The 18,193-nt window shown below is 55.9% G+C and overlaps 3 protein-coding genes across 3 annotated transcripts; all 3 read left to right on the plus strand.

The window, feature by feature from the left end:
* Positions 1–4,207: 4,207 nt before the first annotated feature.
* Positions 4,208–11,863, plus strand: LBRM_35_4610 (conserved hypothetical protein; the record flags this gene model as incomplete). The annotated part of the gene is made up of 1 exon (XM_001569029.2): positions 4,208–11,863. The coding sequence occupies one exon, from the start codon at positions 4,208–4,210 to the stop codon at positions 11,861–11,863; it is 7,656 nt and encodes a 2,551-aa protein (XP_001569079.2).
* Positions 11,864–13,494: 1,631 nt separating this feature from the next.
* On the plus strand, positions 13,495–14,955 carry LBRM_35_4620 (putative alternative oxidase; the record flags this gene model as incomplete). The annotated part of the gene is made up of 1 exon (XM_001569030.2): positions 13,495–14,955. The coding sequence occupies one exon, from the start codon at positions 13,495–13,497 to the stop codon at positions 14,953–14,955; it is 1,461 nt and encodes a 486-aa protein (XP_001569080.1).
* Positions 14,956–16,020: 1,065 nt separating this feature from the next.
* On the plus strand, positions 16,021–18,189 carry LBRM_35_4630 (putative gamma-tubulin complex subunit; the record flags this gene model as incomplete). Its single annotated transcript, XM_001569031.2, has 1 exon — positions 16,021–18,189. A coding segment is annotated over one exon (2,169 nt), but the record flags the coding sequence as incomplete, so codon positions are not given.
* Positions 18,190–18,193: the final 4 nt, after the last annotated feature.

The raw sequence follows: 18,193 nt of genomic DNA on the forward strand, positions 1-18,193 counted from the left end.
TTTCATGATCCCTCTCATTTCAGGCTGCGTCAAGGTAGCGACGAAGATTCCCATGCATGAACACACGTGCAGGGGAGCCTAGAGAGGGGAGAGGGTTTGTGTGCGTGTGCGTGTGTGTCGGTGCTGCTGTTCGTCTCTCCGCCCCGTTGTGTGCTTCCTGGTGGCGTTCAGCGCTCCAAGAAGCCACAAAAGAGAAATGAGCGCAACAGAGAGACGACGGCGGCCACGGCGGCTACAGTGCGGGTGTTATGTTGGACATGAGGTGAGGGGTATGGGGACAAGTGGCAACGTTCAAACGAGCGAATAAAGAGACGAGTCACACTAGAGGACTTTGTGTTTGTGAATTGTCTCTCGTAATACCCCTTGCTGCCCACGGTGCATCTGGCGGCTCTTTCATCGCTGCCCTGTGAGGCGTATCCGTGAGTTAGCGCAGTTGCTGTTCTCTTGTGCAGCTTCTCCCTCTTTGACTCTTATGTACAGCCCCTGCAGCGTCTCCTCCGTTTGTCCTCGTGTTTTTTTTTCTCTTATTGAGACAGGCGTCGCGCTGGTTTAGCCGTTTTCGGATTCTTAGGTGAATGGTGCAACCTGCAAAGAAAACACAGAATAGTTCACCTCGAGCGGGGAACAACGTCATTCTCACGGTGCGTCGACCTTTTTTTCGTCGATGCGGTTTGGTATGCATGACGATCTCACGTTTTACGCCATGCTGTAGGGCTGCGACCTTGGTCGACCTTGGTCGACCTTCCTCAGAGTGAAGATCTACGAGGCAGAGAGCTTCATGCACTGCCTTTCCTTTACGGAAAGGTCGATGCTTCTTCTTGGGGGGGGGGGGGGAGGCGTATCGACGATAGGGAGGACTCGTTTCCTCTTCTCCTTTTTTCTTTGTGTACAGAACTGTACAACGCGCCGTTTACCTTCGTGACCGCCTTCACTGTGCTGCCCCTGATGGTCCAATAATTCTGCTCTCCTTCTCCAACACCCCGTTTCTTTGCTGTTTCTCTACGGCCTGTTGCACGTCTTTGATATCGAGTCCTTCTCTCCTCAACGTTTACTTTCTCAACTGCGTCTCTTCCCCCCCCCCCCCCCCCCCTCCAACACGCTCACATTGCACTTTCCGCACTTGATGCCTGCACACGCTAACACTGCCGACCATCACTTCGGCTCTTCACAGAAGTTCACGCTGAGCACTGTAGTAGTGTAGTTTCGCCTCTGTCCGCGTGGGTGTATGGGATAGGATAGCGCTACAGAAGAGAGAGAAAGGAAAGACGAGCGAAAAACAGAGTAGCACGTGCGAGAAAACGGTCACTGCAGCATCGATAACAGCAACCACACTCACATCTGTTTCAGTTGGGCGTTCTTCTTTTCTTTTTTTTTCTCTTGCATTTTGGCCTTGGCTTCTGCGCTTTGCTCTACGTGGCTTCTCTCCCTTCCTTGTCACACCTGTTCTCTCTCTTTTCTGCGTTTTGTTTCTGTGCTTGCTGCCGTATTTGTGTGGGTCTATCTAGGCGATCACCTGCCCCCTTCTTTGCTTACCTTTACGCCATCACACCTGTAAAGACACGAAATAGCAGCAGCAGGAAATAGTGACAACAGAGGCGAAGATCAGCATCTTTCTTTCCGCCCCACCTTCGAGACGTTTCTTCCTCTTCCCGCTTTTGATTTTGTTGCCCGCCTCTTTGGCGTGTGTCTCTTATTGTTCTTTCCGTGCTGCTGTTATTTTTTTTTTCCTCCATCATTTGTGAACTGTGGTGACGATAGAGGGGTGTTCCGCTCTGCGCTTCTTTTGTCTGCAGGTCGGCGGTTTGATGCTGTGCGTGCGCCTGTGCAGACCCCTGTAGACTCGTGGGAGTCAAGCAAGCCTGCTGAAGAGAGAGAGCAGCACGTCTGACTCAAGAGTCACTTGACGAGAAACGTTTGTGTCTGTGTGTCGTGGCGTTTGGTCGTTCGTGGCTATTTTTGCCGCTCTTTATCTGCCTTTGCATTGCTTTTCTTTCCTGTTGGGCAATTCCCCCCCCCCTTTTCTGTTCCGCTGCGCCTTTTACTGTCCTCTCTTCCCTCTGCGTACTGTTTTGTTGGGAGTTGTTTTTTTTTCTTTTGCGAGGGTGGAGGAGAGTGAGGGCAGGCGAGGAGGCTTCACTGTGTGGGAACTTTTTTTTTTTCGTATTTTCTCTACCGATATTCCGCTGTTTTGTTTCCTCTTCTTTTCTGTCGCGCTGCTTATGAGTGGCGCCTTTAAATCATTCGCCTGTGCGCATTCGTCTCTCTTCTCTCTCGTTCTCTGAGAGCGTTGTGTGCCTCCCCCGCTTTCACGTTTGTCTCTTTTGTTTGGGTGCCTTTTCTTTTCCCCTCTTTTTTTCGGTCTGTTTTTGCCTGAAGTCTTCTCGAGTCTTCTCACGGGCTCTCTTTTTTTTTGTACAATTTTTTTTTTCGCGGATGCGTTTTGCGTGCTGCAGCTTCTCGAGTATCAGCTGTGAATTGTCGTGTGCATTTGTGCGCTGATTGTGTGTGTGTCTCTCTCTCTTTTCCTGCTTTTTATTCCCTTCTCTTTGTGTGCTCTTTTCCGCTACCTTTTCTTTGCCTTGGTTATCGATACAGCAAAATCTAACTCCTTTTTTTTGCTTCCTCTCTCCCTCAGTTGGTGTCTGTTTAGGTGCGTTGGTGCTACGTTGCTATGGACTTTTCGGATTCGTGATCATACCCCACTCTCTCTCTTACCCATTCTCCATTCGCACTTGTCGAGTATTGTCTTTCTCTCTTCCCTGACGTCCTTCTCCGTCTGGAGTTGCCTCCATTGTCTTTTCTCCATCTCACTTTTTGGTGGTGGTGTCGAACTGCATTGCATTGCATTGCCATTACGTGTGTGTGGGTGTGTGAGTGTGTTGTCGAGCTGTGTATTTCGCTGTCAAACTGGCCTGTTGGCCTTTGTTCCGCTAGGCTCATTTCACAGTGTGCCCCGCCCCGCTACTTTTTTCGACTTTATTTTCTTGACTGTTTGAGCTTCGTTTCGTTTCTCCATTGCATTTTTCACGCTTTATGTATTTGACGGCTCGGTCTTTGGCCTCAGTAGCGATTTTTTTTTTTTTTTGGGGGAAGGGGTTTGCACTTTTCCAGGCTCTGATTGGCGACTTTGCTGCCTTTTTCCCCCTTTCTGTCTGTGTCTCTACGTGCTCCCTCCCCCCTTCCCGCCCGCTCTCACCAGCCTTTCCCTATCCATCGGTCGAGACGCGTGTTTCGCCTTACCCCTTCGCTTTTTGTATTTTCTCTCCCCTGCTCCTCTGTGTCCCTCCTCCGTTTCTTTGCAGGTGTTCCTGTGTACATGTGCGGCATACACCTCACGTATATTTTGCGGTATTTTGCTCCCCCCTGCTCCCACCTCCGATCCTTCTCTTCACCCCGATTTGTTCGTTATTTTTTTTTTTCCATTTTCCTTGCCTTGGGCGCTCGGGTACGCACTTGTTACCTCCCCATCTTGGTCTGCTCGCTCTTCACCGTCAGGTCGCACATATTTCCTCTTTTGCTATCCTGTGCTCACAGCCCACCTCTCTTCCTCTCCGCGCAGCAGCCAGTACCCGCAAGACGTACCTGTACTGAGTGGCACGACACTCGCGTCTGTTGTTCTATCAGCAAGTGCGACATAGGGTACTCACATTTTCTTTCCGATAGCTGCAACAACAAAAACCAAGAAGAGGGAAAACAACGTGCTTTCACAGGCAAACAAAGCTGAGGGGCCTCGGTATTCGCCTCGACGGGGTCTTTTTCTGCTTTGTGGCCTCTCTGTTTCTTCCCTGTTTGCCTTCTTGTAACGGATCCAACCCTTAATGTCATTATTGATGGGTGTTTCGCCGTCTGTTCTACTTTTGACCATCACCGCCACCTCCCGCCTTCCCCTCCTCTTGCTCTTTTTGCCGCTGCTTTATTTCATCGAATTGGCTACCTCGAACTGGCACTTGGGTGTCCACCTCCCCATCCCCCCCCTGTTGTTGTGCGGGGTGTCTGGTTTCTAACTTTTGTGAATTCGTTCGACAAAAGCGCAGGAGCGAGGCGTGCGGCGATTCTTGTGAGTCCGCTTCGGTGCTCGACTGGTGCAGAGAAGATCAGGAGCGGTGTGCTGTGCTCACTTCTTCACGCTCTGGGTCGGGGTCGAAGGACCGCACCGTGTCAACGAGTCCCCCTTTCTGCGCTAGACGAAGGTACTTCAGCGAGCAAGATGAGCTCATTAGCGTTGCTGAGCGACATTCGCTCAACTTTCTTGGCAGCCTACGACACAAGCCAGAGTTCTGGCGATAATACTCTCAGCTCTGTTGGTAGCATCATCGGCAGAAGCACCACGACCGCAGCAACCGAGGACGCACGACAGCATCTCCTGGAACACCTCGGCTTGCTTTGCACGACCATTTGCATCTCGGGTGAAGAGTACGTACGAGCATTTCCGGCGAACCTCTACGTGGCGTTGTTAACAGAGATCTTGGCTGCCGTTCATGTGTCGCAGAGGGGCAACGGGTGCGTCATGAATCCCCTTACGTTCAACGTGCACGAGAGCAACACGCCATCCTCCTTGGGTGTCGCAAATCAGCAAAAAAACGGTGTTGCGATGAAGAGGCATCCAAAAAGGCTCTCGGCTCTATGTATGTCGTCTCTTGGCATGCAGGCTGCATCCCCCGTGGAGGTTCTTGTGCTACGAGCGCTCGCGCTCATTGCGGAGATGGTGCCCAGCGGCAGCTTTGCTCTCTGCCCTAGCCGAAACAAGGGGACCATCGCCACACTGGCACTGTACCTCGGCGATCCGGGGTTCCTAGTCGTCAACGAGGACCTTACTGAGGAGCTGCTCAAGTGTTTTCGTTACGTCTCTATGCTCGCCCACAATGCATGTCTCCACGCACGGGTGCCAGCGGGCACCGTCAAGCTGCTACGAGTGTTAGAGCCTCACCACTTGCGACTTCTGTGCATCCAAGTGCTGTCCAACCTCCTTTCACGCGCGCGGGAGTCGGACCTGGAGGGTGTGTGGTCACCTGTAATGGCCAAGTTGCTGGAGTCGTTTGACGGCTTCCTCCTCGAAGGGTCATTTCGACTAAGCACCCCCGTAACAGCACGCCGGCTGGCGACAGACGGGTTCTCGACAGAAGCAGTGTTGCCGTCCGTGCCTGTGACATCAACGGCAGCGACAGCTGCCACTAACAACGCATACAGCACTCTCACTGCCGCGCGTTTGCTCACACCGAGGGAGGCGGCGATGCTGCAGCACTACATGGCGGCGATTGCGCATGCTATCGACCGCCTCCTCGTCTGCGTTGCCTCGATAAAGGCGCACATGAAACTAATCCATCATGTGATTCAAGTCTGCGTGCAGCTGCTGCATCTGTCGTTGCACATTAGACCCTCCACATACGGCGAGTGGCTCCGCACCGTCGCCCTCTCGCCGATTCTCACCTTTTATCTGACCAATCCGACGCTTGCGGTGCCGATATTGTTGCAGATGCGTGTCTGGGAGGCTATTTGTGTCTGCATGCTGACACTTGTGGAGCGGCGGGAGGTGCCGCCCGGGGCTTCCAGCGCAGCAGTGAGCAGTGCTTCTCATGGGACCGAGAGAGCGGGACATGTACCAACTGGCAACACTGCCATGCACGGCAATAGTTCTGCCAACACCACTTCGGCTGCTGTGCCATCATCAACATCCTCAGCACCAAACACGCAGGGCGGCAGCAGCGGGGACGGTAGTAGCGAGGCGGCGGCGGCTACTACGCAGGCCAACGCCGCCCAGCGTGGCAGCCCCGCTCTGACAACAGGCCCAGTGCTAACAACAGACGTAACCACGATTCCCTTCCTCGCCGATGAGCTGCGACTGCTCCCGCTGTTGGAATTTTTGCTAGTGCTGCTCCCATGCGCTCGCCGCGGGCACTCTCACACTGACTTCCGCAACACCACATTCCCATACTTTGGCTGGGCCTGGGAAGATGACTTCCATAACGAGACTGAATGCAGCGAGGCACTGTCGCGACGACTGGAGCGCGTTTATCAACAGACGCGTAACGGCCGCAAGCAGGAACTCTTTGCGGTGACCCACGGAAAACAGCGCATCTTTTACATCGATTTCCTCAGTAAGTCGTATCTGAGTCAGCGGCGGGAGCGCCACTGTCTACATCGCATGCCTCTTCTGAAGGGCTACGTGCATAGTACGCAAAACGCCCTGCTACACTCCTGCACGTGCTGTGCTTCTGAGCCGGCCCCTCTCTTCTCCACCTGGGTAAACCCCAACCACATGCAGATTCGCACGGCTGATACCGAAACCGACGACCGGCACGGGAAGTCGGATGACAATACCTCCGGTGTCACGGCGGAGGAGGAGGATGAGGAGGATGGCTCACAGGCACTGGGATCAGCGCCGCAATTGACCGCGATGGCGCGGGCTTCATCGTCTCCGTCGTTGCCTGGGAATAACTCCAGGGGTGGAGGGAGCAGAACTGTCTCCTTATTCCCATCCCACTCTCAGGACCAAAGGAGAAACCTGCTACGAACGCCCGATGTTCGCGCCAGTGACCCCGATGACGCGGGCGGGAATCGCGACGCAGTGACGAACCCTTCAGCAGGTCCGCAATCGAAAGGTGAGCCCGCAATCCGCACGGGCAGCAGAGGTGCGAGAATAGTGCACCCCAGCTCCCGTTGTTCTAGCACCACATACGACGAGAGGAACGAAGAGGATTCAGATAAAGTCTACTACTGCACTATGAACGAATGTCATGGTGAGCCCCTGCAGCGCAGCTCGCGCCACCGCGGCGGTGGGCTTGGCTTCCTGTTGTGCAGGTGCGACTGCGGTACCACTGCAACCTCACGGTACCGCAACCGGCAGGTGCAGATGAAAAACTATCTTCCTAATGCCACGACCTCACCTCTCCATCGAGGACGCTCGCTAGCCGTAACGGTCCTGCCGATAGAGGCAATGCTTGAGGATCCTGGGGAACGGTTGCAGGTGGACCCGGCTACGCGCAAGGCATTTCTCGGCAAAGGCGTTCTGTCAAACATACTGTCCACCATCGTGCCGGCGCTACTCAGCGTGCTGGACAATTGTGTGAACCCGGTCGTGGCGCGGCATAGCGTGACGCTATTACTGCGGTGTCTCTCACTCAGTGCCGACTTACGAACTCAAGTGACAGGCGACTCGATTGAGCTCTTCAAGGGCGACGACTCTGGAAAAAAAGAGGCAGCCGTTACGACGGCAGCGTCAGAGGTAAGCTCGAAGAGGGGGTGGCGGCGCATGTCTTTTGGTAGATGGATCACTGGCAGATGGGGCAGCCGCCCGAGGCGTTGGCAGCGCGCGGAGTGGGAGGCGTCGCAGGCAGCGTTGCAGCGACTTGTCCCTTCCCTGCGCCAAGTCCTGGTGAGCCTTTACGTCACAGGAAAGGTGGACATTGTGGCGGAGCGGCAGGAAATCTTTGGGTACATGCGCGACGACCTCTTGATGGCGGACGAGTTGGCCAGAGTCGGACTGTCAACCGAGTTTTTTGGTTTCCAGTTGGCCTTGCCGTCCGAGCAGCACGTATGCACGGCAGATGCGATTGTGCTGCTTCTCGGCCTCTTTTCCAGTGCTACGGCAGCAGCGTGCGCAACGCCGGTGCCAAGTTCAAAGGTGCTAAAGAAAGGCAAGAAGACAGGTAGTCTTCCCAGACCACCGCGAGAGAACACCAGTGGCGATAAAAACGCCGGTGTACAGCTATCGGCGTTTCAATCGATAAGCTCGTTTGAGGTGAGCGTGCAGGAGTCCGTGGTGGGCCGACCAACGCCACCAGTTCCTCAGGCAAGCCATCAATCGCAGCATTCGCAGGATGGCCGTTCCATCGTGGCTTCTCTGACGTCACTGGGGATCACGGCGGTGCAGCGCGGGACTCCGTTCTCGCAGGGTAGCCAAATACGCACCATCGAGCCATCGCCACCACAGCGTGTTGGGACTGACAGTCAACCTCAACCTCGGTCATATCCCGCCATGCCCTCGCAGCCTTCCAGTGTCGCGTTCTCGCAGGTAGTCAACGGGAGCTGCTCGACCGGCACATACACAGTGCCGGATCGCTTTCCAAAGGCACGCACGGCAGCCACAACAAGCAGCCGCGACGCTAGCGACACTGGTGTCTTCACTCTGCATCAGAGTACGCTTCTCCTGAGCTATGCCAGGCAGATTGTACGCCGATCGATTAAGGTGCGGGCTGCAGCGCAGCGGATTCATGAGACAATGAACCAGAAAGTGTTCCACACGCGCGTCCTAATCGGGGCTTCAGCGACGGGCAATCGCGGAATCCAGCAGCTAAGATCCCGAGAGCTCACCTTGCGCCTCTTCCCTGACTCCAGCTGTCCATACCACTCCACTTTTGTTGCCTGCACCGAAACGTTTCTCCGTGCCTCGCAGGCCATGTTAGTGGCCCTGCTCGCTGCGGGGGCGCCAATGCCGGCCATGACCATAGCAACCGCAGCAGAGTCTGAGGACCTGATGACGAGGCCTGAGACGGCCGTGTTCTTACCTGGTATTGACGCTGTGGGCCGGCCGCCGTTGGCATTGCGCCTTGAAGCGGCGCAGCCCACTGAGGGCGTGGGTACTGCGGCAGCAGTGCCCAGCCAAGTACCATTGCAGTTGAAAGAGGGGGAGAAGATCTCGGTGGATGTTGAGCTTTCTGTCATCCCGACGACCGTGAACGCGGCTGCCATGCAGGAAGCAGTTGAGCGCGCCATGGAGGACACCGTAGGGGTGTATCGTCGCCTCCCGTCTGCGCTGCGGGGTTTGTTGGGGTTCTATGACTACTGCAAGCAGAACAACATTGAACTTCGTGCCGCTGTTGTCGAGACGCCAGACATTCTGGGTGATATTGCCACTCATTTGGAGCAGTGGTTGGCGTCGCGCGCGCGGCAGCGCGAGGACGCTGAGTGCTCTAACGCCAGCATTGCACTCTCGGCCTACATTTCAAACAATTCGTTAGATGTGAGCAGCCACTGTAGCGCTGATGCGCTACTACCTATCCAGCGGCGTCTTCGCCTTGACAGCACCGCTCGCGGCAAGCTGCTTAGTCTGATAGCCGACTTTGCCACAACGATTGGGCGCGACCTGGGCCTTGCCACACTGGACCTCGCCCCGTCGGTGGTTACGAAGCAGCCCTGCAGCTTTGAGAAACGTGCAAAGCGCTTCAAAATCTCTGACGGGATTCGCTTCCTTGCGTGGCGGCCACTGAGCGTTGTCCTCCACCTCAGGACACTAACGTCCACAAGACAAGTACAGCGCAACGGTCGTAGTACTACCAATGCTTCTTCCGAAGCGTGGGGAGAAGAGGCACTGACAGAGAAGTCCGTGGTGATGGTGGGACACACAGAAATCCCCATTATTCCTGATGTGAAGCTGCGTAACCCAATGGTGTCAGTGCTCCCAACCGCCACGATTGGGTTGCTGGCAGAGGCAGTGGCCGCGCAGATTTCTCTCTCACCAGCCGATGCCTTGCCATCAAGCAGCACTCTCAAGTCCATGCAGCAGTCGCCGCCCACACGGCCACGGGACACATCGCGGGGGTTTCGTAGCTTGTCGGAGTCGGACTCGCCGATTTTTGGTGCCAGGCCGAAGTATATCACAGAGCAAAATGGGTTTGAGGAGCGCCTCCGTGACACACCTGCCGCAACGGCGACGACATCTTCGGCACGACTGCCCATCTCTGCAGACCGTATTCTGTTTTTCTTGAATGACACTCCGCTGTTTTCACCAATGACGACGCTGCTCGATGCGCTGACCGCCTTCGCAGTCAGCGGTGCTAGCCTTCGTGACCTTGTGGCGGTGCAGCGGTGCTCGTCTGAATCTGTAGACGTTCAGAATGCGAAAATTACGGCGGCGCTGCCGACGCTGCCGTTTTGGACGCTGACCCATGCCCTCGAATTTGTCGTGCTGGCGGAGCCACTGCCAGCGTCGGTGATGTTGAACTTGATGGCATCGCCATCAGCATCTTCCGCGGGGAGCTGCTGCTGCTGCGGGTGCGATGGTCTGAGACCGGCGTTCTTATGCAGTCCAAAGCACCTCTTCGACGAGGCGCCCTCCAGTGGCCCTCTCGCCCTCTACTCCGTCCTTTCTACCATGATGCGAGAGGATGTCGGAGGCTCTCTGGCAGTGCTACAAAGCAACCAGCGACGACTGAGCAGCGCTGTCGTGCACGAGCTGTACCACCAACTGAACATGTACATGTTGCCACCCTTGCTCTGGTGCTCCGGCATTGGTGTCACTTCGCGCGTAGGACCGGGTGGCTGCGTCGCCAACACTGCCGCCTTGTTGTCATCTGGGACCTTTCCATTGGCGTCGTACGTGCTGTGGCGCTATCCCTATATCTTTTCCATGGAGATGCGCCTGTCTATTTTGAAGTTTTTCATTTCGGCACAGCGTTCGCTGAGTACCGGAGAAGCGAATCGCCTGCTGCAGAATTATCGCCACCTGCTCGTGCGGCGCGATCGAGCAGAAGAAACGAGGTTGCCGACCAGCAGTGCAGCAGACGACGCTCATAGCATTCTCGAGATTGTGGGACTTCAGTGGATGTCAAGGGAGGTGGTGCGTCGCCACCGCGTCACGCTCACAGTGCAGCGGCGCAACATCCTACGCTGCGCGGAGGATCTGATACGGCTAGCCAACTGCAATGTCACCATCGATGTGGCCTTCGATGGTGAAGCGGGCATCGGAAATGGTCCTGCGATGGAGTTCTACGAGCTGATCGCGGAGGAACTTTTGAATCCACAGCACGGACTGTGGCGCACCGAGCCAATCCCAATTGATGAACTAACCGACTCGCCGACCTTGAAGACAACGCACTCCCCCGATCGCAGCATAAGTCTGTCGACACACAGCGGCGCTGCGGTACGCCGGCGCCCGTGCATGCCTCTTTTCCCTGCCGCGAAACAGACCCCGACCACCCTTCACTACTGGAAGCTGCTCGGTGTTCTCCTCGGACGTCTGCTGGTGATTGGGACCACTACCTCGCTTAATTTTCACCCCTTGCTGCTGCGCCGACTGCGCGGGGAGTCACTCAACTCCACTGCAGGCGAGGCGTCTCGAAACATGTCCCAGGTGGATGCAGCACTAGAGTTGACGCTACATCGACTCGAGATGATGGACGCTGGTAGCTTGGCCGCGTGTGAGCTTTTCTTCACGATCCCCGTGAGCGAGGCTGACGGTTACGTGCCAGGTGAGGTCGAGGTGCTGCCGCTCATTCCCGGCGGTGCCAATCGCCGGGTCACGGTGGATAACGTACAGGAATACACGCGTTGCTTGCGCACCTACTACCTGCACACGGTGCTCGACCTCGCACTCCTGCACTTGCGCCAAGGACTCCAGCACACCGTGAATCCGCTGTACCTGCAGCTGTTCAACGTTGGTGAGCTGGGGCGGCTACTAGGCTCGCCGCTGGACGTCAAAGTCTGGGAAACACGAGAGCAGTTCGCCCGCAACGTGGAGGCGGCGCACGGGTACCATATAAAGAGTGATGTTGTGCAGTACCTGCTGGATATTGTCCCTGCCTGGAGCGCGCAGATGCAACATGCGTTCCTGAAGTTTGTCACCGGCTCCAGCGCTGTGCCGTATGGCGGGTTCACTCAGCACATCACGGTAGTGCGGCGAGACGTTGACAACTCTGTGGCGGATTTGTCGGTCACTCCTACCGCCCACTCCTTCGGAACCAGCGCTGCTGGGCTAGGCGCTACCTCGAGCTTCACTATCAGCAGCGTCAGCTATGACAACAGCTTGCCAACCGTCAGCACTTGCTTCTTATACTTGAAGCTGCCGCGGTATAGCAGCAAGGCTGTACTGCAGGATCGACTGCGCTTCGCCGTATGCGAAGGCCAGTGCTTCTTCTCGTTGACGTAGCTAAGCGTGCACGTGGGGCTGCTTCACGCGGGCATGGATGCGTGCGTGTTGGAGAAAGGTATGTGCTACGCTTGTTTCCCCCTCTGGACTCAACGACTCCTTTTCCGTTTGCACGCATGTGAATGGGACCCCTTTGCTCCGTTGAGGGAGGATGGGGTTGCTGGTATCAGGCTCTCTGCAAATGTGTCGCACTGTTTCTCCTTTTCTGTTCCTCTTTTCTCTGATGCGCCTCTCTCGTTGTTGTTGCTGTGAGTCTTATATTGATCCTATTTTGTCAGGGGCTTTTACCCTCCGCTTCTCTTCATTTTCCTGTTTCTGGTGGTTCTCCCCCTCCACGTCCGTCGTTATTGGCTGTTGACGCCGCTTCAGCACGACACAAGCGTACTGAAGTAGCGGGCATGTTTGCACGTGCGCTTCTCTCTTCCTTCACGATCACTTTGGTCCCCCTCTCATCTCCGCTTTTCATATCTCATGCTCCTCTGACTTGGCGCTCTCTCGTCGTGGCTACGTGTTGTTCTCTTTTCAGGTCATGTGTGTTTTCATGCTCATTTCCTACGCCTTCTTCTCGAGTGCTCGAACCTCATCTATCAATGGATTCCTTTGTGCTCTCGTGTTTCCTTACTGTTGTAATCGTTGATGGGAATGGGTGCCTTGCTGGCACACACCCTCCTTGCTCCTCCAGTGCAGGGTGCGCTATGTATGTTGGTATATCGCTTCTTTCATTCCTTTTCTCCCTTTCTCTCCCTCACTCGGTTTACGAATGTCCACTGCGGAGGCAAAGATGTTTTATGCCCTATGTACACGCTGTCTCTTCCTCCATACACTTCGGAACAAGAGTGAAGTAGAAAGAGAAATGATGATCAACGGGGGTCAATGTGCACCATGTGAGAAGCTCGTCTGCTGCGGTGAAGGCGGTGGGCGTGGGTCATGGCAATCCGCCCCCGTGTTTCAGAAAAAGACCCTACAAACCATCGAGGACACAACCTCCTCTCTTTAGACGGCTTGCGTGCGTCGGAATCACGTGAGAGCATCCGTGCGTTTATGGCTCCAGAAGAGCACATAAGCCGAGGAGTGGGAGTCGGTGCGTATTCTGTGTGTGTGTGTATGTGTATGGATGGGGGAGTTGTCATCATCTTTTTTTTTTTCGTCGCGTCTTTTCCTCCCCCCTCTCTCCCGTCAGTCACCTGTTGCATCTGCGCAGTACAGCTATATTCCAGGAAACACTCCATTCGACAGCTCCTCAAACTAATGTAACATACTTCTTTCGCTTTCCGCCCCCACCCCTCTCTCTTTGATTTCTAGGATACCCATCACGGTAGGCGCGTGCGTTGGTGGCATTGATACACACGACAACAGGCACCCACAAGCAACTGCCAGAAATTTGGAGAGAAACGATGCGTACACGTGGACACACATCCATGCGCAATAACCTTTTCAGAGGTCTCTCTCGACAAACCATTTTCACGATCAAAAAGGAGCGCCATTAAGCCACAGGAGAAATCGAATACGCATCCAAATAACGAAGCCATACCTACAGAAGCAAGAGTAACCGCCACGCACAGGGAAGGCATTACACACAGACACACACTCGCATACTCCCCCCCACAAAAAAAAAAGATTCACCTCTATTCATGCGGATGTCGATTCGAAGCAACGTCTGCATTCCTTTGGCAGCGCTCTCATGCCATAGAAGGTCCACCTTCAATGACAGTGGCCATGGCGGTGTTCGCCGAACTACTTTACGCACCACCTCGTTTGCAGGCTTCTCGGCGAGCAAGTCTGTACTATCGCCTAATGCGTTCGCGGCCTCCCCCGTCCGGAGTAAGCACCCCTCCTATCTGTACCATTTCTTTATGGGGCACTCCACACGCTTTGCTGCGATGGCGCCTCCGCTCACACGCGCCGGTATCACGCAACTCGAGCGTGAGCCCCTGACGCACAGCACGCCAGGCCGCATTAACGACCACATTTGCATCGGCATGGTCAAGACGCTGCGCTGGCTGGCCGATCGCGTCTTTCGAGAGCGGTACATCCACCGAGCAACCATGCTGGTCACTGTGGCGGCTGCAGCTCCAGCGGCGGGCTCGGTGGCGGCGTATTTACGTATGCACTTCAAGCGGCGCCACAGCAGCAACACCGGCAGCGATGGCGCACACACATGCGACGCAGCAGAAGGAAGTTCACCGTTTCTGGCCTTTGGCAGTTCTCCGAACACCGGTGGTGCGCCTTCTATTCCTGGTGCTTCCCGCTCCTTCGCTACCGCACGCCCGTCACTCTGCAGGTCTACAGCGAGCGCCGCCACGGAAGGAGCGAGGTCGACCCTCGAGCACTCCTATGGAAAAGAGCTCCGCGGTCTGTTCGCGCAGTGTGAGAGCCACTCCGTTCATTATCAGGTGCTGAGCTGCATGACCGAAATCACGCTTGCTGAGCGCGGCCTTGTACTCCTGCTGCAGGCGATACACTTTACCATCTACCTGGCGTTGTTTCTGTTTTACCCGCGCATGGGTTTCCGACTCATGGCTTACACAGCGGAGGAGTCCTCGGTGGTGTGGACACAGATGGTAAACGATGTCGACCTTGGCAAAATTGCTGAAATGTGTGTGCCGCAACTGGCATTGCAGTACTGGGGGCTGGAGGGAGCTTTTAGAACACAGGTGGCCCCGGTACCAATGGCGGTGACCTCCCAGGAGCAGGAGCAGGTTCTCTACAAGACCAGCGATGAAGGTGTGGAGGAACAGGTCTCTTTCGCCGATACAGCGAAATCGGGTATCTCACCGCACGGTGTCGATGCCAGCAATCGGACTGCAACGTCCCCATCTCCAGCTGTTGATCATGTGTCCGTGCCCTTTACGGTCGCTTGTTCTCGCAGCGAAAGTGATGTCGATACAAAGGAAAGCGAAGGGCACATCATAATTGCCTCCGAGCTTGGTGCGGGCTCCGCGGCGTCCGTCTTGACGCTGCGCGACGTTGCGCTGCTTATCCGCTCTGACGAGATGGTCTTCCGAGATCTAAACCACGAATTAGCGAATAAACTGGACACGCAGCGGAGCTGGCTGCAGCGCCTTGTGGACTTCTACGGCAGCGAGAAGTAGGCGAAACGTCCAGCCTTGAAGCTTTATACAACAATGACTGACATGTGCGCGTGCAGGTCTATGTAGGCGTGGCCATCCCAGTCGCTGAAAAGTGATGCCAGAGCTTTCTCTTCAAGGGACACGCACTGGCACAGACAGAACGCACACCTGCAGTCATTCAGACATCAAATAAGTGGCGTTACTCGGACGCCGAGTAGACAGATACCCGCAATGTTGGAGGGTGGAGGCTGGTGGTACGGTGCCCCCCACCTTAGTCGTTCTTGTCCACCTACGTCCTCTCAAAGGTGATACCTATGTATCACACGGGTGTCTAGGCTTCCCTTTTCTAGTCCAGCTTCGTGTGATGCTGTCTCGAGGCTTTGGGTGAGTCTTCTGTTGAGTTGTCGCCTTCCGCTGCTTTGTCTGCCCATTTGTGTGGGGTTCAGAAAATAAAGAAAGCTGCCCATGACGACAAAGCGTATGAGTGTGACGCCGCTGAAAGGTACGACGGTCCGCTCTGTTTTTTTTTTTTCCCCCCCGTGTAGCGGCGATGGTTGTGCGGGTGATACTCATTGGCCCCCTACGTGTGCCTGGAGGTGAGTGCCACCACCCGCCCTCTCTCCCCCCTCCACTTCTCACGGGTGAGCCGGTAGTGTGAGGGACGCCTGTTGCGGGTGTTTTTGTGGGGTTGATGGGCCCTCTTATCCAGAACAACGAACAGCAATACAGAAATACGCCCTCTTTACACCTGCAATGCGCTCTCTTATTCAGCGACAGAGCACCCACGTGCTTCACCGACGGCATAGAAAAAGAAAGAGAGAGAGAGAGAGAGGTGTCTTGCCTTTCAAAGCATCAGACTACTCCGAGACACCGATACACGCAATAAAGAGAACAGTGGCACACACACATGGGCCCTCGCAACAGTCCTTTTAAGCCACACACCCACACCCCTCTCCCCCCTCCCCCCCACACACACACATACACAAACGTTTGTTCACACCTTTTCCCTCTCTGTCACTCTGTGTTGTTTTGCTACAGACCTGCCGCTTCTAATCGTTCTCTACCCCCTTTTCTGTTATCTGGGCAATGGGCAGCAGGCCAGACTGGATCCGCTTCCTCGCCTCGCTGGAGAAGCGAGGGGTTCGGTTTGATCAGGTGCAGTACGCGACTGACCGCCAGGAGGTCATTCGCGCTACGGGCATCACGGACGCGCTGAGCATCGCGGTAGTCGAGACCGAGTGGCAGCGCCGCTGTAGCCACGGAGGGGATGCCGCGGATGCGATGAACCTGGATCGCCAAGGCTTTTCTGCAAGTAACCCAACAGGCGCTCGTACTTTGGCACCGCTCCTTTCTCCACCAGCACCCAGAGAAGGCGGGTCGACTACACTTTCCAGGGCTTCGAATGGTGGCGGTATTGACCTGCCAGCTCTCCACGATGTGTCTCAACTGGCAAAATTGCCTGAGGAGCTGCAGGACACTGTGTTGGCGACTGAAGTGCTAGCAGCAGCAGTGGGACTTGGTGGAATGTTCCTTCAACACACGCCGGCCTCACCCGGCACCTCGAACGGCATCAACACCAAAGACGGCTTTCACATCTCGCCGCTGGTACCGGCGTCGATGCGGAGCCTGTGCGAAACTGTCCTGCCTGTCGCTGACGCCTTCGTGGCGCTTCGCTGTATCGAGAAGGCCGAGTACTCCAGTCGTAGCCTTGTACTCATGGCACTCGGCGAGGTAGTCTCTGAGATCAACACGAGCTACGCGTATCAGGTGTCGAGGCTGCAGCTGTGGAGTGAAGGGCGGCCAATGCCGTTGATGGGCGTGGTGTCGGAGATTCTCCGAGTCGGGCATCACGTGGTGCGACTGCGACAAGTACTGCCAATGGATCTGATTTCTACAGCCCTCGCTGATGTGGCGACAGCGGCACCGAGCTCCTCGACGTTCGCCTCTCCCACTACCGGACTGGTAGGCCCCCGCATCTTGAACCATCTGTATGACCAAGTGAATAAGTACTCCGGTAGTTCCGAGGATCATGAGCTGTTGATGCTGCTACTCCGTCGCTCGCTCGTCCCGTACCTGCGTATGTTGCAGCGGTGGATGCACAGCGGCGTGCTCGACGACCCGTATGGTGAGTTCTTCATCTCAGAGGCACACCACCCAGCAATACCGGCCCCGACGGCTGCAAGCCACCAGCAGCTGCGACACACTGGCCAGCTCTTCTTGAATGCCTTGGCGTCGACGACGCCAGGTACTGGGCGCGACGGTGAGCTCGGAGCCGGCGGCTCTAGCACTGCTTCCCAGGGCCGATTCGGTCCGCACAGACGTGCAGCTGCACAGCAGGACGTAGTGGCCTTTGACCGCCGCTTCTCCCTCAACAAAAGCCTCGTGCCGGTGTTTCTCAGCACACCAAGTCGCATAGCCAAGATGGTCTTCTTCGCTGGTAAATACTGCTGTCTCTTGCGAGAGTATGGTGCGGCACTCCCGGCGTTTCGTGTTGCATCCTTGCCCGGCGGTGCTGCTGGTAGTACGTTGTCCACTGCGAATGCGGCAGCCGCCGTCGCCACATGCGGCACCGATGGTCTTGGCGAGGCATTCTTGACCTGGAGTGGAGCGGACCAGCTTCAACGTCAGGTGCAGGAGTCCTTTGAGATTGCTAGCGGTGCCGTGATTCAACTGCTGTTTAGCTCATCTGTTGACTTGCTTGGGCACCTCAAGTCTCTGAAGCTATACTTTCTCCAAGAGCGGGGTGACTGGGTCGTCGACTTCCTCGACAGCGCCGATAGTCTACTCGCTGAATACCCGGATCGCGTCAAGCAGTACTCAATGCAGGTGCTTCTGCAAGCCGCCGTGGCCCGCAGCTGCGCGAGTGACCCCTACCATGACCTGATCGGGTGCAGTTTTGCGAACTGTACGCTGGAGGAGCTGCTGCAAGAGCAGAATCGGCAGCGCGACAGCGGTCGCGACGCGACGACTGCGGGCGTCAGTGACAGTGCGACAGCGACGCTACCGTTCCGTCGGAACATGGGCGGCGGCGGTGGCGAAGTGGAAGCACGGCGCAGCCTGGAGCTGCTGCAGCTCGAGACGGACCTGCAGTGGCCCTTGACCCTAGTGCTCGATTCGAAGGTGACGCATCGCCTCAACGTCATCTTCCGGTTGCTGATTTGGGTGAAGACGTGCGAGCGGCGCCTATGTGAGTTGTGGTATACAAACGAAATCCTCGGCGAGTTCAGCGCCGCTTATGGGCGAGCACCGTGGAGGNCCC

Source organism: Leishmania braziliensis, chromosome 36 (assembly GCF_000002845.2).
Source record: "Leishmania braziliensis MHOM/BR/75/M2904 complete genome, chromosome 36".
NCBI classification, from domain to species: Eukaryota; Euglenozoa; class Kinetoplastea; order Trypanosomatida; family Trypanosomatidae; genus Leishmania; species Leishmania braziliensis.